Source organism: Paramisgurnus dabryanus, chromosome 6 (assembly GCF_030506205.2).
Source record: "Paramisgurnus dabryanus chromosome 6, PD_genome_1.1, whole genome shotgun sequence".
Classification (NCBI taxonomy): Eukaryota; Metazoa; Chordata; class Actinopteri; order Cypriniformes; family Cobitidae; genus Paramisgurnus; species Paramisgurnus dabryanus.
Window position 1 is genome coordinate 29,515,473 of NC_133342.1, and position 25,143 is coordinate 29,540,615.

The following is a 25,143-nucleotide window of genomic DNA, read 5'->3' on the forward strand; positions in this document are numbered from 1 at the left end:
GGTAAAGCTAATCTTTCTTTTATAAATCTGATTAACTAAAGACTCTTTGGAGATATACAGGATGTAATACTACTCTATAGGTACTCCAGATTAACATCAGGAATGCAGAAACAGTGTGTTACGTGAGCTTTAAACTCCACAGTTTTTTTTCAATATATTCCTCTGTTATTTAGAGGAGTTGGCCCCGAGGTGGTTGCATCATCAGACCAAAGTGTCGTATAAGCAATGCAGATAAATTAGATCGTTTTATGAATGACACCAACGAACAGGGTTGCCAGGTTTTCACAGCAAAACCCACCCAACTGCTCCTCAAAACGATCCCAAAACTAGCCCAATTGTGTTTCAAGGGGTAACATCTGTATTTTTGGCAGGGTTTATCTAAATATCACATTATTGGGGTCACTTCAACCCGCGGACACGATAAACAGCCTCCAACCACGGTATTAAAGCATCCCAGTTCCACTGGAAAGACTCGGCTACCCTGTTAACGGATTTGCAGGGCACAGTAGAAAACCTTACTATTTGTCACTGATGGGTTTCCTTTTGTTTTAGGATCTAGGACAATATTCTTGTTAGTTAACTATGTTGGTCCCCCTGTTGTGTCCTTAAAACTGTGTATATTGTAAAGACCCCATAGTACTTCCTGTTTGAAACGGCGAAACAGGAAAAATGTATTGTGTGACTGTATGCAAAAAATAATAATAAATCTGGTGCATAATACTAGACAGCATGCTTGTTGTTTGAGGTGTTAGTGAGGAACAGCTGTAGAGAAGTCTTATGGTGGTTGTTTTGAATGTTCTTCATTAAAATGTTTTGGCAGGGTGTAAGAGACGTGAATAAGTTGATCACACTTGCCGAACACACACACAAGTTACGCAACACAGCATTCCTCAATAAATATCAACAGATACACACACTAAATTAGTGCTTTAAGTAGATGTGTCTCTGATGTTGTCATTGTATCTTTGAGCTTATTATGTCTATTGATTTGTGTATTTCATTGTAGGTAGGATGCATTTCAACGAGATACAGGAAACAACTGTTCATGTCATGAATTAACTGTACAGCAATAAAGTATAACTGAAATATAATCAAACTCTAAATATGAACATTTATTATTTTACACATATACAGTACAATAACTCATTTACATTGTAAAATCTGCAGATAATATGAAATTAACACTATAGGAGAGTTTATATAATTCTGTCTGCGAATATAAAATGTCTGTTCTGTATCACTGATTCATATATCGTAGCTAACGCATTAGAATAATAAAATCCACTTTAAAAGATATATCATTGACGAAAATAACATTACTTTCAATTAAATATTATAGTTATATATTTTGTACTGTACAGTTTTTAGTCTATAGTGAGAAATTAAGTAGCCTGTTACAGATATTTCTTTGATTCACAGTTACGGTCACCACATTACTTTAGATCGCATAATTGTAATTATACATAAATAAATCTGCTAACTACTTCTAAAGAATGACAGTAGTACAGGCCATAAAGAGGTAATAAGTTTGAAGTTGTGATACTGATTGTTATCTTTGTGCTCTTATCACATGGTCAGTGTCAACGACATCACCGCATAAGCCAAACATCAGTCCATTTTTATATTTCCAACCAGAGCTTATTTTTATAGCACATACTGTATGGCCATAGCATCAAGGCACAGGTGACCAGAGGCTTTGTTGGATTATTTGTCATTTAACTCTGAAGTGATGCTTCCTGATTCTCCAATAATCCTCTTTAAGGTTCCTTATCTAAAAGTAACGGATGAAATTAGACATTTAAATACGTACCAGACGTCTGTTTTGAACAATTTAGTTTTTTTAATGTACTACTGATATTTACAGTCACTTTAAAATCTACAGTGCATCACCAAGAGCGTCATCAGTTTGTACCAGCGGGTTTCTCAACACTCTCTGTCAAAAATCCCTATTAGCTTTTACCTTGCATTGGAGGTGCTGGCAGTCGCCTCCTTAGTTTTCGGGATGAGCCAATGGTTTGTGTCTGCAACAACATTATGAGAATTATAACAACCATATGAGTGTTTGGAAAGTCCTTGTGAATAGTACACACTCGGATAAAAGGTACAAGTTGTCACTGGGGCAGTAACATTCGAAAAAGTACACTTTGTATCCAAACAAATGTGCACATTAGTACCTAAAAGGTGCACATTGGTACCTCAAAGGTACATACAGTTTCTGTACCAAAATAGTACCTTTTTTTAAAGGTATCGTCCCAGTGACAACTTTTGTACCTTTTATTCAGAGAGTGTACCTAACATATGAGGACAGCACCTTAGTTATTGTAGTCTTGACCTTGGAAAATGGATTCTGTGGAGCTACATTGAGGCCTGCATGTTTCAGGGCAGCAATTCTTGCTGCGATGTCTAAAATCTAAGAAAGAAACAGAGATCAGACAGATCATGTAAAAATGTATGAATTAAACTAATCATTTAGTTTAATTCATACATTTAAACGCATTGATTAAAGCGCACAGCGCAACGTATAAATGGGCGTGTCTGAATCTACTTCGTCGAAAAGGGTTGGTCCTTTAATGAGTAATGGGAGTATTTTGGGCATAACGGGCAAAAAACCAATTAGAGTCTCAGCTCTCATCCCTTTTAAAAGCCAGTTGCGCTGGTGCTATGTCTAATCCCTATTTATATGAGAGACTTTGTAAACTGAAAAACTAAGCGGAGGAAGAAGATCCCCAGTTTAAGATTAATGTTAAATAATTGTGTTGTTTTTCACTTGTATTGAAATTGTTATATTTTTATTAAAACCTTTAAACCCCGTTTTCTTTTAGTCATGGAAGTAAAAAAGCACGCTTTTAATTGCTTTAAATGTATGGCTATCCAATATCATCAAAAAATAATTTACAAGTATGTAAGAAAAGGTTTGTACTCTAAAAATACTTTATTTGTAACAAACAGGAGATAAAGAATTTACAAACGGCTCTCCGCACGTTTCAGCACTCGGACAGCGTCCATTTTTTTTTAAGGATTACTTAAAAATGTTTCTCATCTCACCATATCCGCAGGTACAGAGTCATCATATACACTAAATCCATGAGGTAGCATTTACAAAAACATTTAAAAACAGATGCATTTGTTTAAAGCAAAGCATTTATTTACTTACCAGGCTGCAGGTGAAGCAGCTCTTTGTGCCTTCTAACGTCTCATAATTAGTCCTCATTTATGTCCAAGAGACTCAATAATAATCTTTTACATTCAATCCTTTAATCTTTTACATTTAAAGTTTTTTTGTGCTGCTGCGCATTCATGTATGTGATAAGCAAACCCACGTTGTCGTCCCATTTAAAGGCGCATATTACTAATGCGCTCTTTAAATAACAAAAAACACATTGCGCCATTGACTTTAGATTTAAGACCAGGTTTTAGTTGGTCAATGGCGTAGTCTAAAAAAATGCCTCAAAATAGCAACGCGCCAACAATGCACGTGAACACACCATACTTTCAGACCAGAATGCCCATGGGCGCAAAAGGGGGCGCAAATGCATTTGATATTTAAACAACGTGGCGCTAAACGTGAAAATGATAATTGCACAGGGTGGAAACTAGCAAAAGACACTTGCGTAGCGCATTGTGCCGGGTGTAAGATAAAGCCCTAAATATTCAGTAAATGTGCCAAAAACCAAAAGGGCACTAGATATTGCTAAGTATAATTCATAAATCATTGAATAAGAAGTCTCAAGCATGTACTTAAAGAAACTGAAGTCATCTTATTCAAGAGCAGCATCCACACAGAACACACCTGTAGTTCAGACTGTTGCACCTGAGCTGCTGCAGAAGCCACTTGATCCTCCAGGTGAATGAGCTCTCCATCACAGGTGGATCCACTGATGCTGCGTGCACATTCCTCCAGATCCCCCAGTTCAGCTTCAAGCCCAAACACCGTACCTGCAGCCACATACACCTGCAAACAGTAAAACACCTCACTAATACATTCTAATGCAAGAGAATCTACAAATAATGAGGCTTCTTATGGGTTTAAAGGGATAGTTCACCCAAAAATAAAAATTCTGTCATCATTTTATGTTGTTCTAAACCTGTATGATTTTTTTTTATTTTGATGAAAACAAAAGAAGGTATTTTGATAAATGGTGAAAAGCTGGTATGGTAAATGAAGGTACCCATTGACTTCCATCATATTTGTGTGCTTACCGGTACATCATTTATCAAAATATCTTATTTTATAGCTAGGTTTTTGTTTAGGTTTAAAACAACATGAGGATGAGAAAATGATGACAGAATTTTCATTTTTGGGTGTACTATCCCTTTAAGTTTACCCCAAGCGTATAATTTGCTATTCAGCACACTCAGCCATCCAAGATGCAAGTAACATTGTGTCTTCAGTGGAGTAGTAACTTTTAGCTGAAACCAAGGTGTTTGGTGACTCATAAAATGCCACAAGTATCATTTCTTCAGATTCAAGCAGATACAGGCAACATAAAATGAATCCCTGTGGCTACCAATGACATTTTGAGGCCGTAAGAAGTGAAACAACATTATTTATGATAACATTATGATTGATAATCCATAGCCTCAGCCAACCATGCCTCATTAATGCTGGATTTTTACCCTTTTGCAAAAGTCACCTTAAAAGGGGACGCCACACAAAGGGTCCGGAAAATGTTATATAAAGAGATTTAAAATAGTTTTTATTACTACCTTCACCAAGTGGCTGAAAAACGGCTATATTATGAGGTTTTAACGGCCATATTCCTCCAGATTTCCCATTTTAGGGGCTCTACCCTTGTACATTTGTAGGCCACATGGATGTGATTGGAATTCACCCAACATTTCAGAAACATTAAGGGCCATTTGGATGAGGCTGTAGATTACCAGCAATAATGTTGTAAGTAAAAGATTTAGTCTGATCAATCCACTAAGGATGCACAGATATTAATTTTGTGTTGCCTAAATCAACCTGAGGGTTGGGGCCCATATGGGGGGCCTTAGCAGATTTCCAAGGGGGCCTCAAGATGACTTAAAATTATAAAAAAAATTGGACAATACAAGCATTTGCCATTTTAGAATATATGCCTGGTCATTCCAAGTTTTATTTAATTTTATGTGGAAAAAATTTGGGGCCTTCAAATATTGTTGTGGGCAACTAGGGGGCACTGAAGTGAAAAAGGTTGGGAACCACTGGCCTAAATGACAGCAGCCGTGTACGTCTTAATCTATCAGCAAGGGCCACAGTTTCAAAAAATAAATTTCATATGATCTAAGGGTGCACTGTAAAACTTTTCTGTAAATTTACAGCGAATTTCTAACAGTATTGTACTGTATTTTCAAAAAACAGTGTTAGACTGTATATTTACAAAATATTTACAGAATGTCTGTAAATGTACAGAATTGTCCTGTTTTCAGCATGCAAAATTCGTAATACAGCTGTAAAAGCATTGCATTGTGGGATTGATTTCCTTCGCGCTCAATATTTGAATGTAAGCAGAGCTAGTGCTTCGGAAGTTCGGACGCCCTTTATTTGTTAGGATTGGTTATTCATATAAACAACGACGATATGAAGACAACGCGTTCAACTTTTAATCTATAGCTGCCTGTGATGTGAAAACGTACACGGAACAATTAAAAGTTACACGACGACGCGGCAGAAATGAGAGGATTATGGATGCACCAAGAAGACGGGGAGAATACAATGTGTCTGTGATGAAGATAAACGAAGATTGACTGACTGTGCATCATTGACACGGTAAGACACTGTTGTTTTATTCGATTGCATTTCTGAACGGTTTGCACGAGTTGGCTATTTTTAGGAGCAAGTTAATAAGATCACTTGATTGTTAATGTTCTGAAAATTCATAACTGTTCTGTCAACTGTTTATTAATTGTAATTCATACAGCTGACATTTCAGCAAACATGTTTATGTAAATTGTATGGCCTTTGCTTTTAAAAAATAAAGTTTTATATTCTAAGAATTTTGTATTTGTGTATTATGTATTTAATTTCCATTTGAGACTATTGTTACTGTTACACATATAATATTAATTCCTAATTTAAAAGTGGCATATCAGTAAAATACAGAATGGGTTATAGTTCTGTAAAAATACAGTAAACGGCTGGCAACCCAGCTACCAGTATTTTACTGTAAATTTACAGTGAAAAGTTTTACAGTGTGAGTAAATTAAAGGAGTATTCCACTATAAAGATGGGGCCCATTGACTTACCATAGTATTTTATTTCCTACTATGAAAAGTCAATGGACCCCATCTTTAAAGTGGACTACTCCTTTAACAGCATTTTTCTCTGAACTATTGCTTATAGGCAGGTGCAAACAAAATTTATGACTAAAGTTGTTAATGTAATGCAGAAATGTAACTCCTCTGTACATTCTCCTCTAGTCGGCTGAGGTGTTCGTCCAGTCTTTTGGCCTCTGCTGAAGGAATACTTGTGAGGTCACCCTGGCTTCGTCCATTGCCCATCGATCCGTGAATCAGATCCTCTGTAGCGTTCAGCACTTTCAGCACTTCTGTCGTGATGCTGCGCAGTGATGCAGCTGAATACTTCTGCTCAAAACAGTAAATGTAGAAAGGCTTTATAAACAGTACTTACAGTATACTTCCCTAACAAATACCAACACAATGATTCAACAAGCAGCAGATAGAAGATGAATCAAGACAGAGAGGAAAGGAAAAGTGTCTTTTGGTCTAAATTAAAGCATACTGTCCATGAGGATACAAGTATCACCTGCTGTAGTATACTGGTGACAAAATGTATGTTTGTCTCCATGTCCAGTATGTGTGAACCCTAATAAAAAACAAAAAGGTGGAAGACGACAAAGTGAAAAGAAATAAGAAAGGAATAAGCAGGTGGAGGCGTATTAGTTGCAAGCAGGTTAAGTATTTTTTACCTTGTAGATCTCCTCTGGTGAAAGATACTGCTCCTGAACAGATGGGGCGCTATACTGAACAGAGATCTGGGTTACGAGGTCCCTCTGCTGCTCACTTTTCTCATCCAAGTCACCTTGATTGTCAGTATCCTTATTTAAGAGCCTCTCTTCTGATTTGACAATATTTATGCATTCATTGTCTTCTGTCGCCTTAGCATCTTCTCTCACACCGTCATTGATCTTACCATCCTGATTTATTTCTTTTTCCTGGACCTCCTCCGGTGATTGAGCAACAAAGGATCGCTCGCATTCCATGTTGTTTTCACTCACCTTGATCTCTTCATTATCAATCATCTCTAGTTTCTCCACCTCACTTTCCTTTCTGCCCTTACTACAGAAAGCTTCCAGCTCCTTTTTAATGGCATCCAAAGGTTTTGCTACACCATCAATGATCTTATCAAATTCCTCCTCTGGACCCTTAGTAATAACTAAGGTCTCTCTTTGCTCCTCATTTGGATCGACTGTCTGTGTATCCTCAGCTTCGCTTTGCTCACCCTCAGCCGAGCTTCTTTCTTCAGTCTGGACTTTCTTCAGTCTCTGGCTATTTGTCTTTCCAGTCCTCTCTCTTGTTATCTCATTTTGTGCGTCTGTCACTAAAAGACTTTGTTTTTGCATGTCATTGTTAATATCACCTGACATCTCAGTCTGGTTCTCGATAATGTTTCTCTTTGCTTCTGCTTTTTCAACCATCCTCTCTACATGACTTTGGGGTTTTTCGCTATTGAATTGTATCAATTTGTCTTGATTATGTGTCCTATTATCATCTGATTCCAGGATCTCAGTTCTGATTGGTTGATATGTGGCTTCCAATTCAATTCGATGCTCAGACTTGTCCAATTCATCTTCAGTGGAGGAAAGTTGTGTCTCGCTGACTTGTCTTGTTAGCTCTTTGAGTTTAGAGGTCAGATTGTCTTCCTCCATTCTCTCAGTTCGTGCAGTTTCACCTGATCTTTCTTTTGCATCAACCTCAAAATCAAACGCAAGATCTCTCATAAGGTCATTTTCTTTGGTGTTATTTTCTGAATCTCTAATTTGATGATCAAACCTGTCCAATTCATCTTCAGTGGAGGAAAGTTGTATCTCAGTGACTTCTCTAGTTAGCTCTATAAATTTGGAGGTCAGCTTGTCTTCCTCCATCCTCTCAGTTCTTATTTGTTGATATGCGACTTCAGTTTCATCTAATCTTTCTTTAGCATCAAATGTAGCATCTCCCATTGTGTTATTTTCTGGATCTCTGATTTGATGTTCCAACCTGTCCAATTCATCCTCTGTAGAGGAAAGTTGTGTCTCACTGACTTGACTGGTTAGCGCTTTCAGTTTGGAAGTCAGCTCTTGATCTAAAGATTCAACCACAGCTTGGGCTTTGTGATCATTGGGCTCCCATGGTTCAGGGGTTATTCCTCCAGAGCTCAAGATGTCAGGGGTTGCAGTATCTGAAGCATCAGCTTCTAGATCTTGATCACATAAGCCTGGGTCGTGTTTAACATACTGTCTCTTCACCAGAGCATCTGAGAGTTGTCCACTGCAATCCTGAAAAAAGCACATGAATCATAGTGTTGTTAGTACAGGGGCTTCCCCTTCTTACTGACATTTTATAATAATATTTTTTATATTATAAGAATAAAGAATTCAACAGACCCAAAGAAAGACTTTCTCCCTAACAGGTCTTTGATAAACGCTAGTGCCAATTAGATTAAGTAAAGTAGTGAGGTTCCTGCACAAAATACATACTTAAGAATTTAAATCGTGTTTCATATTGTCATCCTTACCGACGCTAACTGTCCTTTCCACTCAGCATCTTCTTTCTTATTTTTCCTCCTCCTACGTGACCTTTTGACCCTGCTGTCCTCTAGGCCATCCTCACTGCTCTCCGCCCCACCTGGATTGAAATCAACAGTGCAGGGGCGACGAGTGGATGAGGGTCGCCTCTGGTCCAGTGGCACCTTCCTTTTCTGGAAGGTCTGCAGAGATTTTTGAGACTTGGACAGAGGTCCATCCTGGTCAAGGAAGGTCTCGCTATAAGCAGTATATTGCTGGGTTTTTGAATCCAAAGGCAAGGTTGATTGACGGCTGTAAGATTCAGGATAACTCAACTGCTTGTTTGCAGACATCTTAAAACAAAGTTCCTGCAGGGCTGAGCCCCAGACCCCATCAGCTTCAGTCTCTGTTTCTGTGTCCATGTCATCATAAGCGGATACCACGGCAGAATCCCCTTCCAGGACGCTTGAGACCAGGCTCTTGCATTTGGTTAAAAGGCTTGGACGTGAAGATTGTGTGCTTTGATAAGTGATCCAGTTACCGTCAAGGCTCTGTAACACTGAAGATACACAAAACACAATTAGACATTTTAGTATAAAGTTAAAATGAGTTTAATCCTCTCTGAACATTTAATGATAGTAATTGTAACTAAAGATCACATAGGGGTGGTTTCCCAGACAGGGATTAGCTTAAACCAGGACTAGGCCTTAGTTAAATTAGAAAATATAACTAGTTTTAACAAACATGCCTTACTAAAAACATTACTTGTGTGCATTTTGAGGCAAAACAAAGGGCGCTGATGTATTGTTAGATATATCAGTGCAAGCTGTTTTCAGTTTGGACAGCTCTTGCTTTTATTTTAGTCTAGGACTATTCAAATCCCTGTCCGGGAAACCGTCCCATAATTATATTATGTCTGAAAAGGCCTTAACTGGAATTGTCCAGTCGGTCAACACTCCTCCAGCTATGCATGGCCTGATCAGTTCCTTCTTTCTTTATTTCATTTCCATCAACGGATAAGGCTGATAGCCTCGACCCAACGTTACCATGCTGCTCCACTGTCTCATCAGGCAAAAGGCAAAAAGCTGAGTGAGATCTCTAAGGGAAAATGAGATGTTTTATTAGGCTAGCATTTAAACAATAGGGCAAATAAGAGTATTACAGAACATGCAAATGCAATCATTTATGAGTGGCTGAAACAACAGACTGAAGAAGCGGCACACTAGATTTCAAGGATAACTTCTCGGACACCATCAAATACATAATATGATATCATAATAACTGTTTTTAAATAAATAACTTTTGCAGGTGAATTCAAATGCAAAATATTTTTTACATAACCTTATCTTCTGCATTCACTTGTATGAATGAAACTCAATGGGGCGTATATTGTGACCATCCCTTAATTAAAGGTGCAATGTAGGACGTTTAGAAGGATCTCTTGACAGAAATGCAATATACTATCATTATCAGTGGTGTATGTAAGACCTTAAATAATGGACTGTATTGTTTTTATTACCCTAGAAGGTTTTTATCTACGTAGGTTTATCTGTGGGTCTCCTTACATGGAAGTCGCCATCATGTTTTTACAGTAGCCCTAAATGGACAAACTGCTCTACAGAGCCCATTTTGTCCCTACCTGGCCAGGTTTCCCATCGTAAGGCTAAGTAGATCATAAAAACGATCGTACAAATCATCTTAGAATTACGGGCCGTTTCCTAAAAGCTTCGTAACTTAAGGAGCACTTGAAAATCATCGTAGATCTACGAGTGCTCTGGAGTAATGGTTCATTCATTAGTGCATCGTAAGACAACAGAGTTACAAGGTCACCTACAGGACAACCAGCAAATTGCACTCCTGCAATGACGATAATGTAATGTTTTAAATTTATTTTTATTTACTGGTTTCTTCTTTGTTTATTTGTTTAAATTACTTTAATATAATATATTTAAAATTCAAATGAGATATCAAATTTTAATGACTTAACATAAATTAATAAAGAAGGAAAACATATTTGCTACAATTTTGGTAAAAGTTGGTACTAGCAAATTGATAAATGGTTCCTACCAATTGCGGCTATAATTCATCTACAGTAAAAAAAAAAATTTGAAGGGAAATGGCATCTGATTAAAGAAACCAAATAATTATTTACGGTACAATGCAATAATCCATAATAATAAATAAACATAGATAATAAACAACAAATAATAATAATAATCTAATTAAACTATAATATAAAATGCCGAAGGCATTTTGGAGAGGGATGAGTCCTATCTAAATACAGAAAAGTATACTTTATTATGCACAAATTATTAAAACATTTAAAAAGTCATTGAACAATAATGAAAAATCTTATAAAAAAAATATTAGTGCACATCGGCTAAAGATTATTAGCCTAAACAAGCTTCTGCTACAAATTCGAGTCATTCTATTGGTGACATTTCAGCACTTGACAAATGGATAGCAACTCGTAAGTAGCACTTAAAACCCAGCTGCGAGCGATCCTTTTATGTGCATCTTTGGGAAAAGCACGTATATGAACAACGAATGTTCTTTAAGTAGCTCGTAGAAAGCGCTAAGTGTTAAGTTCAATCGTTATCGGGAAACCCAGCCCAGTACATTGTTGTCTTGGACGAAAAATGTTTGTCCTGTGCCAGCTACCATAGCTTCTCATTGCATTTCAAAATTGAGCTTGGTTGCAATTCTCAATTTCACCACAAAAAAAAACATTATTAAAGAGAAAGAAGGCCAGTGTACCCAGAGAGATGCATCGACAGCACCGTTAGTTTGATCAGGGGTGAATCTATCACCCGTCTGCATCGCAGAAAGATCCCTCCTCCGTTGGACAATCTAAGGATGTAATATTACAAAATATTAATAACAATTCAATAATTCATTGTCTTTTTGATCAAAAGTCTTGATACATTATATGGTCAAAACTATGTTGACATTTAAACACTGTGCTTTAAAACCATTAATTTCAAATTCATTAATACATTGCTGGTCATCCTGTAGCAGCTATAACAGGTTTTATTATTTTGTCGATACCTTTTAACAGCTGAGATCTAGGACTGTAATGGAGTTTGCACACTGAGTCCGAAATTTTTGCACATAAAAAACTAAATGCCTCACGTTGTGTTGATGACATTCACACACTGCTTCTTAAACTTTCGTCTGTTTTAAAAAAAATCAGATTAGATTCAATTTTCTGTTTTCCGCATCTATAGCAAGCATTTTGAGGGTTGTTTTGATAATTTAGAGCCAATGTACAAGCGACTGGTGATAAGGTACCTCATTCGTTACCTTCGGGTTACAAGCCAGACTTTCTAATCATTACGCCACCATTGCATCATTGCGGCAGGTGATTGCGAAACAGCTTGGAAAACAGGATTGTACACTGTAAAAACTTCAATAATTTAACTATTTTTATAATAAATAGAAACTCCTCAATATTCAAGAAAGTTGAAATGAGTTGTAAATTTAAGTTAATTAAATTCACTATTCATAGTGAATAGTGCTAATGTATTGAAGACTCCATTTTGTATTGTTTGCCATTGTTCCACAATGGACTAATTCATACGCATCAGACTCAGTGTGCAAGGTACAATTGGTAGGATGACAAATCAGGAAAAACACATATGAAAATTTTGGACTTCAGTGTGCCAAGATCTTATATGTTACTTACTTTCTGTACTATAGTTGTGGCCAATTCTTCTATCAGCTCTTCTCTGTGCTCTCGCAGATAATAAGCCTCGTTCTGCTTTTCCTACAAAGAAAATGTCAAATAGCTGAAACGCAGCAAGCAATTTTGCATTTAAAAGAATATCCGTGCAAACACAGCTCATATTTCTAGAATCTAGACTAAAACAAGGCAAAATCTGGGCACTGAATATTTTATCAACGTCCAACCATACCCCAAAAATAAATTAAATAAAATTAATGAATAAAAACAAACAAATTGTAATAAACGTTGACTTTGCTCACATGATGGAATATCATACACATCAAAAGTTATTTTGGCAAAAAAAATCAACAGAAGTAACCCACTTCTTGGGTTACTCGTAGCTGGACAATATAGGGTCTATAGGTAACCTAAACGATGAAATGACAACTATTGCTTGCCGGAAAAAATATATATACTGTATATACAGTACTGTGCAAAAGTTGTTTTAGCAAAGTTTGTTCATCCATATATTTTTTCAATCTTTTAAGGAACAGACAGAAAATACAGGAAATATGTACACAAAATTAAAAACAAAACAATTTTCAGAACTAAATGTCTTCTTCAGGCATCAGTCAGTATTTAGTGTGACCTCTCTTGGCACTAAAGACATCTTGAGCTTTTTTGAGGAGACTGAAGTCCTGAAGTCATTTGATTAGAATTAGAAATTAGGATTTCATTTAGTTTTAAGAGATCCTGCAGCTGCCTTCTGTTGCTCAAGTGGAAGAGGAGTTTACCCTAAATACTTGACACTTCAGCTTATACTTTTATACAGTTTTTAATACTACATACACATTTTCTGGTTGTATTCTAATAAAGAGACTGAGAAATAATTATATATGATCACTATACAATTGCAAAAACAACAAATCTAATGGTAGCATGGTGGCCTAAGACTTTTGCTGGACATATACTGTAAGCCTTATCCTGCCAAGTTCTACTCGGTACTGTGCATATTAATAAGAGTTACCTGACTGTCAGTCTGTCTCTCAGCTTTAGCAATGGCCTCATCTACGGCCTCATCTGCTACCCGCAGTGCCACACTGATAGTCTCAGCCATGCTGCGCTCTGCAGAGACACGTAATGAAATATTAGTCAGTACTACTAAAGAAATTCGTCTTATAAAATATGATGTCACACAGTGAGTAATAAACAAATAACCAATAAATAACCAATAAAATAATAGTAATAATTAGAGATGTGCCGATATATCGGCCAATAATCGGATGGTAAAGCAATGTTTACGCTTTTGGCTGATACTTTAAGCCAATAGTCATGGCAGATATATCCTGTCAATCAAAAGAGAACAGGAAAATGCAATGAATATGACCTCTGTTTATAGAAAATGTAAAGAAACATCACTAGTTTAATGTTCAATGTAAATGGAATTTACACAATGGAACATTCAGATAATTTAATTTTAAGAATTTAGTTAATGAAAGTTAATATAAACACCAAACTATCTGTATTGGCAGATATTAGTCGGAATAATCATCTATCGGTAGAAAAAATTTATATCGGTGCATCTCTAGAAAAAATAGTAGTGCAAAATAAAAAATAATGCATAATATAGTTTATGCTCATTTTTTAAATTGATTCATCATTGACAGGCATGGCAAAAATTTAATTATGAACCTTGATCACAAACCTTCACTTTGCCTGTAAAACGTTGAGTCGCTCTCATACACGCTGCTTTCATTGTAGATGCCCTCCTCCTCATACGTGCTGCCCTCTGTTGGTGTACAAAATATTACAGTACATTGGATTGATAAAAGTTTTGTCTGTTTTCACTTGAAGTTGTCTAAGTGTGATACATGCCACTAAAAAAATTGTAAAGCCACAATAGTTGAGGGTAGATACAGTACATGATGACTGAAATTGCATCTACATAACAAAAATGAATACACTTGGGTGTTTTGAACTTGAGTTGGGCTCAATCTAAAATAAGGAAGTTAAATGCAACTCTATGTCATCAAACATTTTTGTTTTGAGAATCTGAGAAATTCAACATTTCCAGCTCCGACAGATGATTTAGCACTAATGACAAGTTTTACTTAGTGACAGATATTGCCTAAGTCTCAGAGAGTTGTCAAATGACTAACCATTTGATGGATAACTACTGACATGTCCATATGACCTCCGCTTTACACAGAGCCTTTAAAGTGCTCTCATAGCAGTGGAGGTCTTTAGCCAATTCCATTATGGCTACTTTCTGCTGAAAAAGCCAATCAAAGTGATGTCATAAATCGGGCTTTTTCTATAAAATAAAGCCAAAACTAATGTCGATATGTTCCTACTGAGACGCAGCTTAGAACTTATCAACAATAATGCTTTAAGCTGATCGGTCCATTCTTACTTGTCTGATGTAAAACCATTAACAGATTATCCTGTCTAGAATTTGGGGGCGGTCATTTCGAGGCGCATTGCGGTCAAAGCTCTTTATTGTTAACCTTCACTGTAATACTTTCATTATCCTCCATAGTAAGGTATTTTCACAGAGCTGAGCATAGATGACAAACATTCAGTCATGTTAATGTGTCAAAAAACATGCATTTCTCATTAGGCATTTGTTTATGGAAAAGACTTTCTCATTCACAAACCACAGCTCAACTAAGGCTTGGCACAACTCTCACTATACTGTTGTACACACACAAGCACACACAGGCAAAGTATCTTTAAGCTGATCAGTGCAAGAGGGAAAATATCCTGCGACAGCTCTAAGGTGCATTGGTATTTTCAAAATCAGAACAGTTATGTAAAAGGGGATGGTCACTGTTTTGTAATCTGCAGTGTATTACTACTAATATTTCTAATCAAAATGATATTAAATATAAACCATAAAACATGCATACCCCTTATACGACAACATTTCAGGTGAAAATGGGTTGCAAATTGTTTATTAAAAAAAAAAAAATTCTTTAGACCATAAAACGCCCCTATTAAAACTTTTAGGCTTGAATTTGGGCAAAAATTAAAGTATTTATCTGTTAAAGGTGAATTGTGTAACTTTTAAAAGGATCTCTTGACAGAAATGCAATATAATATACATAACTATTTTATCAGTGGTGTTTATACACCACTACATGTCAGTAGTTAACCCTTACAAAATAAACTGTATTGTTTTTATTACCGTTGAATGAGACGCTTTTATCAACATAAACCATGGGTCGCCTAACATGGAAGTCGCCATCATGTTTTTACAGTAGCCCTAAACGGACAAACTGCTCAACATATCCTCTCAGACAACGACATGTTTGTCCTGTGGTGGCAACCATATGTGCTTTAAAATTGAGGGGTGAGTTGTTGGTTGCAATGCCGCTAAAATTTACACAGAACAAATCTATACATATTTACTAGACTTCCATAAACCTCTCCAAAACATTTTGGAAATTCTGATTTTGCTAATTTGGATACAGAGGCGGCAACTCTTTCTTTAAGCCTGCACTGTAAAATTTGAAAAGTTGGATCAACTTAAAATAAAAATACTTCAAAATTCAACTTAAAATTTAAAATTCAAAATTCAACTTAAAGTGAAATTTTAAGTTGAAGAAACCTTTATTTTTTGGTGTTACCAATTGAAGTATTTTTTAAGTGGATCCAACTTTTCACTTTTTACACTGTAAAAAATGCAATTTTTTTATTTACTGAACTTAAATTTGCAATTAATTTCAACTTTCCTAAATAGTGAGGAGTTGCTATAAATTGTAAAAAATAAAGTGTATGGTTATGCATGGTAAATACCATCTTGATAACAATGTTTAGATCAAGATGTGTTTTTGTGCTGTCGGTCCAAGCATCATCATCTCACAGCATTCAACCTACTTTAAACTACATTAACTTGCTTTGTGAAATGAAACTGATGCCTTATAATCTTAAATGCTATAATCTTATTTTCCTGGCACTAAGAAAAGTGGGCCTTATATGACATCTGACCACAGAGGCCAGTAAAATCATGACTGGTCCAAAACAAAATGCAAGCTCTTAAGGAAAATTCAATACAGAAACAAAACACCCACCGGGTGTGTGACATTTGAAATGAAAGAGACCTCTTACAAACAAGCTACATACGCTAAATAACTTACACTCACAATATGGCAAAATACATTACAAAATGTCAGAGGGTGAAAAGGTGTTTTATTTAAGGAAAGGTCATACATCACTCCAGATGGAGAGTACCTGTAAGCTCCGCTAGCACTCCACGCTCTGCTGCGTGTCTCCTGTAGAGATTCTTTAACACTTTGGCACTGCCAAATCTTTTAAAACGCCTTCTCACATTATTGTAAAACCACTCCAGTGACTGGATCTTTAGAAGCCTGAAAAAACATAAACAAGGACAAATATTTGCAATTATTTTTAAGTCAGAAAAATCACTATTAAATCATTAAATGTCCTAAATAATTTCTGTGATAGATATCTAGACATGACTAATGGTCCAATAATAAAATAAGGCTGCTTGGTTTGCATGTATTGTAGACTTGTTACACTATTATCCTGTCTGTCAAAGCAATAAAGCAAGAAAATCACAGACAAACAGCTTAATGTTCTTGTGTCACTGCACTGACAGCATGACTCCAACAATAGTCTGAAATCAAAGTATTGTTACAGGAACCGCCTGCTTGGAAAGTGCATTATTGTCTAGTTTATAAGAAATACTGTCAAACAAGAGATGGTGAAAAAGGGGGGTTGTACTATACAAAACTATAAAAAATACAGGGTGGCTGGGGAAAATTAACACATTAATAATTATCACTGTGTTAAGAATATTTTTATTGAAAACCTAAATGTAGGGAAATAATAGGCCTTAAGAGCACCATTGCATTGTTTTTATGCATTAAATAGTTTTCTTTGACCATAATGTACAGATAACTCTAATATTTTTGCCACCACAGCAAAGTATTTTGCTCTGAAGCACTTTATGTTGTTTACAGCAATTACTTACTTATTAACTAGACCAGAGCCACACTATACAGTACCAATACCAAACCACTGCATAGATATACCATATACAATAAACTGTATAGCATAAATTTTATAATCATGTGAAAAAATATTAAGTGTGTGTGTGCTTGTGTAATGATACAAACAAATAATAAGTTTGATAAAAATAGTTATCAAAATTATATGTATAGCTTTTGAGTTTGACTTGGATTTAACACTGGTGTTCTGTACGCATGCAAGCAAGGGGAGCAAGAGTCTTGTCTGTCAAGACTCAGTAGTAATATGACCTACAACATTCTGTAACTTAATTATGACCTTGCAAAGGCCTTTTACTGCAGTATTATCAGGTATATGTGCATTGTACATCATTATTTTGATTTCTTGAAAAGGGTCATCTAACGAAGCCTAAATTAGTGTGGTGTTTTAGGTTCTTTGCACAATGCCCCCACACACAAAGACACCCACAAACAGAGAGACACTTGCTAATCAATGCTCAAATGTTCAAGGCAGGGTGCATTGCTGTTCACCTGAGCCACCACTTATTACAAGAAAAATGCATGTACATTTTCATAAAAAAAAAAACAGATTTATACTTAAAGCCAATTCACTAAATCTGTCTTGAACACTTTTTCTGTCCTTTTAAGAATAGATTGAGTGTATAGATTCAGATTTAAGTAATGTAAAATTATTGTGTACTACCAGGAACAGAAACAAAACAGATCAATTTTTTCACAGTAATGGGAGACACCTTATATATTTTAAAAGCAGAGCAAAAATTTCTCTCTAGTGAATTTGTTTGTTTGTTTATGTGTAATTTAAAATTAAGTATATTGCACAATATAGCCATGTGGCTTTAAGAGTTATAAGTGTATACACTATATTGACCTTTTTTTAACTAATATAAATAAAATCAATTCCAGAAAGTGAATTTCATCTATTAATAAAAAAAGTATATTTACAATACATCAAACAATATACAAAAAAAACATGTATTGTACAGTATTTGTGGCAAAACACCCATCTTTTAAACAATGCCAACTTACATTTTTAAACTTGTTGTGTTTTCAATTACCTCTAGCAAGTGCATCACCTCCCTCACATCTTGTGTTTCCCACTAAAAGCCCCTGTCTAAGATATCTGTTACTAAAGCACAGCAGTTATATCTTCTAGCACTTATTAGCACTGCCCCTCTTTAAGTGATACTGACCTGCTCCTCTTGCAGGCGGAGCACAGCCAGCCCCTGTCCTTTTTATGGAAGGTACAGCAGCTCTTGCAGATGTTGTAGCGACAGTCCAGGCAGGAACGCTTGGGCTTGAGAAGGAAGGTGAAGGGCGAACAGCAACGAATGCAGCAACGTTCATTGAACCTGTGCTGCCGCGACAGCAAAAGACTTCGACTGCCCTCCTCAACCAGCGCCTCCTTCATCTCACTGGAGAGAGAGATAGAGAGCAATAAAGAGAGAGGGGGGTACAGAAATTATAAAGGACACAAGTGGGAACCCAATGTGATATAAAGTATTTGATTATGTAATGTGCTATACAACCTGATATGAATATATTGTATATGCTAATGTGTATTTGTTTTAATATAAAAATAGGTTTTATTAATCTCTATGTAAGGTTGACTGTAGTGCCTTATGAGTGGATCATGTTCACATGACATCTCTGTGTTGACATATGTGCTGCATCTGCCCTTCAAAATTTAATATCCGTCAGTATTTCTAGTTGTACAGTGGCCTCCAGGGAAGAAAGAGCAACGCTGCATCAAAATTGCTCTGACCTTTAGTGGTGAAAGACACACAATTTATGGCTAGGGTTGCAAGTGGCGCACACATTTTGTTTGGATAAGGTCCATTAGATTCATTCTACTCAATTAAACTGATGTGCATTTAGAATATGAAATCTGGTTTATTATAAACTCCAAATATACAGATAGCAAAGCTGTAACTGTTTCAATAAATAAGTGATAAATAACAAATAACACAGGACTCATAAACCATAAAATTCGTTAAAGATGTATATACGTATATTCACTAGATTTTGATCACATTTAATATGCAGATTTAGATTTTAAAATACTCTTTTTGGTTGAGGTGGTTTGCCTCCCATAACAATATGAAGGCATTGAGGAAATCTTCACTAATAAATAGAAACAGCAGCTTGGTCTGATCAGCTTCAGTGAATTCTGAGAAAAAAGAACTGAGGATAATCTCAGCAGATTAAAAACAGGCAAACGGGACAGCAAAAAGGGAAAAGAAGAAAACAAATGTTGTGTAATGATGACACGTTATGTATGCGAGAGTAGATGCTGCTTTTTACAATGATGCTGGTCTTGAGACTGTTAGCTTGGCAAACACATTTTAATAATGTATTTGCATGTGTGTCTATGTGTGTGTGTGTGCACTTTTTACAACATTGGTAAGTATAAAATCCATAAATAGTAAATAGAAAGTCCCCTGCATAACAAAAACAAAGATGTGCACTTATGCAAGTGTCTTCTGGATTTGTAGATTCTAAATGGATGCACTTTTAAAAACCTCAAGATTAAAAACAGCCTTGCACCCGTGTACCTTATCTGAGTAAGTTGCAAGGTACATTTTTAATACACTCGAGCATACTGGAGCTACGAATGAAGCCTGAAAATCAGCCACTGTGATATTCATCAGGGTTCTCTCATATGAACTCATAATTGGATACTCAGCAGGCCATTTTCACCGGTTTCTCAGAAACATGGTCTGTTGTTTACAAAGCAAGGCATTGGCAAAGAAGAGTAGAGGTGTCCTGTGCCAGTACTGTAGATGGGGATCCAAAGGAAGGTCTATGGAGTGACTAATGCCAGATAGCCAGACTGGACACAGGTGCAAAGAACAGGAGGGAACCCAAAGCCAATTACACTCGCAGACCAATAGTATTGTCAGAAAAAGCACCCATATCTACAGTACTCATATCTCCAAGCTAATGTAAATACATTACGTTTAAATTGTAATAATCTAATAAATTGCTATTTTTTCCTTTTCTATTCTATTCTATTCTATACAGTAAAAAAGTTACAAAATATCTTCATGGAACTTGATCTTTACTTATGGCGCAATTTTGCCCCATACAATGTATTTGATGGCTATTTCTACAAATATACCTGTGATTTATCACTGTTTTTGTGGTCAAGGGTCACATACTTTATGATTTAGCAATGGTTTACAAATATTCCCTATGCCAACAGTCTTAGAGAGCCTTATCTAGTGTTGTGTGATTACAGTCTTTACCAATGAACACTGAATTAATTTAAACAAAATGCAAATCAAATCAAACATCTGCATATTGCAGGAACACAATGCTGCTTTGAACTAATTTTGAGATTATAGCATATAATAGTGTTTGACAGCTTGGTTGTGATTTAGTAAAGCAGGATTAGCACAGCGTACCAGATTTTGTTTTATGGTATTGCATAGATCTCCTGTAACAAGTCAACCTAGGAATAATGTGTGTAAAAAAATTGGTGCTAAATAGTACTAGAAGCTCGTTATCATAGGGGAACCATTTTTAGTGCTATATAGCACCTATGAAGAACCATCCGGGGGTGATATAGCACTACTATAGACCCAGATATGCTTCTATATAGCACAATATGGTTCTACAGTACACAGGTGCTACACAGGTATTACATGGGTGCTCTTAAATGGTTCCCTTATGAATACGAGCCACTGAACTACTTTTAGTGCAATTAGTACTGTTTGTTTTTAGAGTGCATAGCATAAACCAATGTAGTGAAAACACCTTAACACCGGTATTTAGTGCTAATCATCCATGTGAGGAGGCCAGTGTTATCTGCACAATTATCATGAGCCTTGTTTGCGGCCAAAACAACACTGCTGCATTGTTATTTTCTTCCCGTTCCATTACACTGCATTAAGAATTTCTAAAAATAAGAGCGAGCAACAGAGAGAGAGAGAGAGAGAGAGAGAGAGAGAGAGAGAGAGAGAGAGAGAGAAAGAGCAGCCAGAGTGCTTGTTTATCATTAGAGATAAAATCTTGGTGCCAAAAAAGTCATTAACCACAATGTGTTTTTTATTTCCTAAAAGTACAAATGTGAGTAATGTGCTTTTTGTGGCATTGGCAGCGTGCAAAATAAAATAAAAAAATACAACAAAAGGAGGAAAGAGGAGAAGACATCAAACAAGATTAGACTTTGTAAATCCATTAAAAGCATTACATAAAAGGATGGGTGAGTGAATTAGTCTTATCTACAAACACTTTTAGATAGCACTAAACAATAATGCTAAAATATGTGTTAGGTAAGAACATTAAGTATGCAGCTTATTTCCTATTATGTGCTGGGAAAATCAGCAAGCAGAAAACAGGTCTTCATTTCTGGACAGCAAGGTTCTTGCTCTTATATGTGTAGACAAGTCTCGTATACTCACAACTACACAGTAAAGCACAAATATGTGTCAAAGAACAACATGATTCTGCTTTTCTTGATTTATGAAACCTCTGTATATGGGTCAGTGACAAAAACGGTTTGGCAAGATGAGAAATTCAAAAAACTTTTTAAAAAACTTTTAAAAGCACGCATCATGTTTATTTCAATGCACATAGTGTATTTATGTTAATTTTATGCAATAAAAAATTACATTTGCACCATTTTTATGAAAGTTAAGACCTTGACATGTCAAATGGTGAAACCGCCAATTGTGAATGAGAAATATTAAATATTTTATCCACCTTGATGGCATGTAAGCGTAATCATAAAAAATAATTTTAAAATATAATTTTATTAGTTTTTTCTAAATGTAAATTGGAATGCATTTTTGTAATATTTGTCCAGACATTTGCTGAAAACAGCTCTGTTTTCTAATTAATCTTTGACAAATTATGTAAAAATGTATGTAAAAAAATCATATTACACTAAACTAGATAATTATATTTTATTCCACATTTTTTATGAATATATTTATATTTTCATAAAAAAATATTAGTTACACCAATTGACACAGACCGGTTACACCACATTGACATCTTTGCAATTATCCCCCAAATATTATTTTAAAATGTAATAAAACCTGCATTTTTTAAGAAACCAGAATATTTTAGACTTGGTCCTCAAACAAGAGAATGTATGCAAGTAATCTGCAAATTTATTTTTACATTTTAACCCTTTTACATTTAATTGAACCACACAGACACAAAAGAATTAACATCACATCATTGACCCATATCTGAGCTTATAGTGGCAAAATAGTATTAGATTCCTTTAAAGCTGAAATCACATCCATGGTGGGCTCAGGGATGTGAGTCACAGCTAAAGAGGAAAGGGAGAGCCCTTCCTGTCATTTTATGTTAAAGCAGGCCAGAAAATGATGGGAACTTCCTCAAGTTCTCTACAGTAGCAATGTTTGGAATGCCATTATGCTGCCATCACATTGGATGGATTACATAGTACAGCATGCAGCAAGCATGCAACACCAAGCTCATTGGTTCAATTCTCTGCCATTCTAATGCTTGTACTGAATAAATGTATACTATGCAATGGAATAGAAATGTCCTTTAAATTCATAAATGTAATGAGACAATAAAATATATTTTTACATGAAATGCTAAATTATTTTGTGTAACATAATAACAGTACATTTACTAATAACAGGTACATTTATGTCATTTGAAATTGTAATGTTATTGTGTATAATTGTCTATACAACCAATTTGCTTTTAGGCCAAAAGCCTGTCAAAGTAATGCTACACAGGAGTGGACAAACCTGAGTCGTGTCTCCTCTGTCTTCCGCAGCTGCATGTCCCGTTGCACCACCTGTAGCACATGCTCTGCCTCATCATCCGTCAGACCGGACAAATCCAGCTTACGGCCCATTCCTCACCTCTACAGATAACAAAATACCTGTCCCGTTCAGACTTCTTGCTAAGAAAAACAGTGGAAGGACAAAAAAATAGTTTAATAACAGCAAAGGTTTGGCACTTAAGGTTTAATACTGTGTTTGAAGTAGTTCAGCAAAGCTTATTTTAATCTTTGGTTAATTAGTTCATACTTTTATACTATAAATGCCTATTTGCAGAAATGTTACTCTTTGTAGGCTACTAAATTAGACTTTAAGTTACTCTTTAATTAAATTTTACTTCATTTACTGTTTAACTTTACTCTTTGTATTGTAGTGCTGTAGAAGGGCTGAGCTTCACATCAAGCATTTCAATGTACAATTTATCATTGCCATCTTTTGCATGGGAAATAACTTGAAACGTAAACTTGTAATGCTATGAAACCTTCAGTATAAACATTGTTGCTGCAAACATATTTGTAAGTCTACCCTAAAAATAAGCACTTTCCATGTCCAACTTTAAAAACATCAAAGCTTTAGTCTCACACTGTACAAATAACAGAACCATTTAGTGATCTCAAAACTATTACTGACGGATTATAAATCAAAAACACACGTTTTGCCAATGAGGTATAACTGCTATTTAGCTTTCAGACTGAGGACAGATGGACATCTCTCAGTACAGCCTAGATGAGATGAGGAATTATTTCTCGAGAATTAATGCTAGTCAAACATACTTTTAAGGTAAGCAGCCATATTCTAACATAAGAACAAGAATAATATACTATTCGACATTAGAAAAAATAAACCTAATTGAAGGCAAGTTAAGCATTTACATTTAAAGAAACTTTGTATATGATGCACAGGACGCTGCACTTACCGTTGTGTCTTCACCACAGTCCTTTAACAGGTCTGTTTAACTAGCCAGCAGTCAAACTATCAACGTTTGGAAAAAAACTCATTTAAACCTACTGAAAGCTAGACATAAACGCGTCGTATTGCAGTGTCTTGAATGATTTTTTTTTTAAATCCTTTGAACAAGATTGTCAAACACTGTAGCACATTTGAAGAGAGTGCGCAGGAGTAACGGGACCTGTAGGCAGTGTAGCAAGTGCGCGTGCGCCTACTGTGATCTCCTGCCATTTCGGCCACGAGGCTTCAGAAAACAACCCACTGTTACAATGTCATGAACGCTTCAATTGTGTCTCAAATAAACGTTTTAAGGCGTTTTTAAAGTTTTGATAATATTAAAAATATGTTTTATGAGTTTATGTTTTAAACTATCCTATATTACGAAAATTAACCATGTTTTTTGTGGGAAAAGTGCCGTTACCATGTTTGTTTGTTTTTTTGGTGTATTGACATGGTTTTTCTACAGTAATTATGGTTTAACTCTGGTTTTTGAGGTTGTCAAAACCATTGTTATTTGTGGCAACCATACAGTAGGCCTAACCATTATTTTTTGGATTTAACTGTAAAACCATGCTTAATTTTCGTAAGGGTACTATACACACGTTAATAAGTTATATAAAATGAGTTTAACGATTTCATTTTTCTAGTTCTGTTTACATCATCGATCTCGATCTGCTAATTCAGTTTGTAAGGCATTTAAGTATTCTAGGATTTTAAGCTTGGTCACATGTAGCCTAATTCCTGTTAGTCCAGCAAACAGAACATTCCTCTAACGTTCCCATCTGTTATATTTGGTTATTTTTTAGGAACCAAATCTTGGTTAAGGAAGTACCCCAGTTTCTCTCTCAGTCCTCTGTATGTCCCACAGTCAGAGCAAATCATTTACCATAACTCAACTTTGTTAAAGTGGATAAAAATCATTACATATTTGAGCAGGGTTGTTGTTCATTTTAACTTGAAAAAAATTTGTTTTGTTTTTTTTTGTCAAAAAACATGTGTTACCGCTCTTCCTCTGGACATCTGTTTGTGATTAAATGCAT

At 35.7% G+C, this 25,143-nt stretch overlaps 1 protein-coding gene across 3 annotated transcripts; it reads right to left on the bottom strand.

The window, feature by feature from the left end:
* Nucleotides 1-1,097: 1,097 nt before the first annotated feature.
* On the bottom strand, nucleotides 1,098-24,535 carry myripa (myosin VIIA and Rab interacting protein a). 3 transcript variants are annotated; one of them, XM_065276501.2, is made up of 17 exons: nucleotides 24,072-24,535; nucleotides 23,120-23,273; nucleotides 18,575-18,796; nucleotides 16,606-16,742; nucleotides 14,078-14,161; nucleotides 13,400-13,497; nucleotides 12,394-12,474; nucleotides 11,466-11,558; nucleotides 9,641-9,806; nucleotides 8,720-9,267; nucleotides 6,912-8,480; nucleotides 6,749-6,808; nucleotides 6,391-6,567; nucleotides 3,791-3,952; nucleotides 2,312-2,410; nucleotides 1,961-2,021; nucleotides 1,098-1,771 (listed from the first exon to the last, which is right to left on the bottom strand). In XM_065276501.2, the coding sequence occupies exons 2-17, from the start codon at nucleotides 23,227-23,229 to the stop codon at nucleotides 1,758-1,760; spliced, it is 3,681 nt and encodes a 1,226-aa protein (XP_065132573.1). In that variant the 5' UTR covers nucleotides 23,230-23,273; nucleotides 24,072-24,535; the 3' UTR covers nucleotides 1,098-1,757. The 3 variants fall into 3 exon arrangements, with proteins under 3 accessions (XP_065132573.1, XP_065132572.1, XP_065132574.1); XM_065276500.2 differs by having other exon boundaries at nucleotides 23,120-23,277; XM_065276502.2 differs by lacking the exon at nucleotides 6,749-6,808 and having other exon boundaries at nucleotides 23,120-23,277; nucleotides 24,072-24,526.
* Between the last annotated feature and the right edge of the window lie 608 nt (nucleotides 24,536-25,143).

What these genes read in the sequence shown, in the direction of transcription:
- myripa (XM_065276501.2), bottom strand. Translation starts at nt 23,229, where the DNA reads ATGGGCCGTAAGCTGGATTTGTCCGGTCTGACGGATGATGAGGCAGAG. An exon ending in TCCGCCTGCAAGAGGAGCAG is followed by an intron (nt 16,743 to 18,574) that starts GTCAGTATCACT and finishes ATGTTTTTTCAG; the next exon opens with GCTTCTAAAGATCCAGTCAC. An exon ending in TGCAACAGTCTGAACTACAG is followed by an intron (nt 2,411 to 3,790) that starts GTGTGTTCTGTG and finishes TTTCTTTCTTAG; the next exon opens with ATTTTAGACATCGCAGCAAG.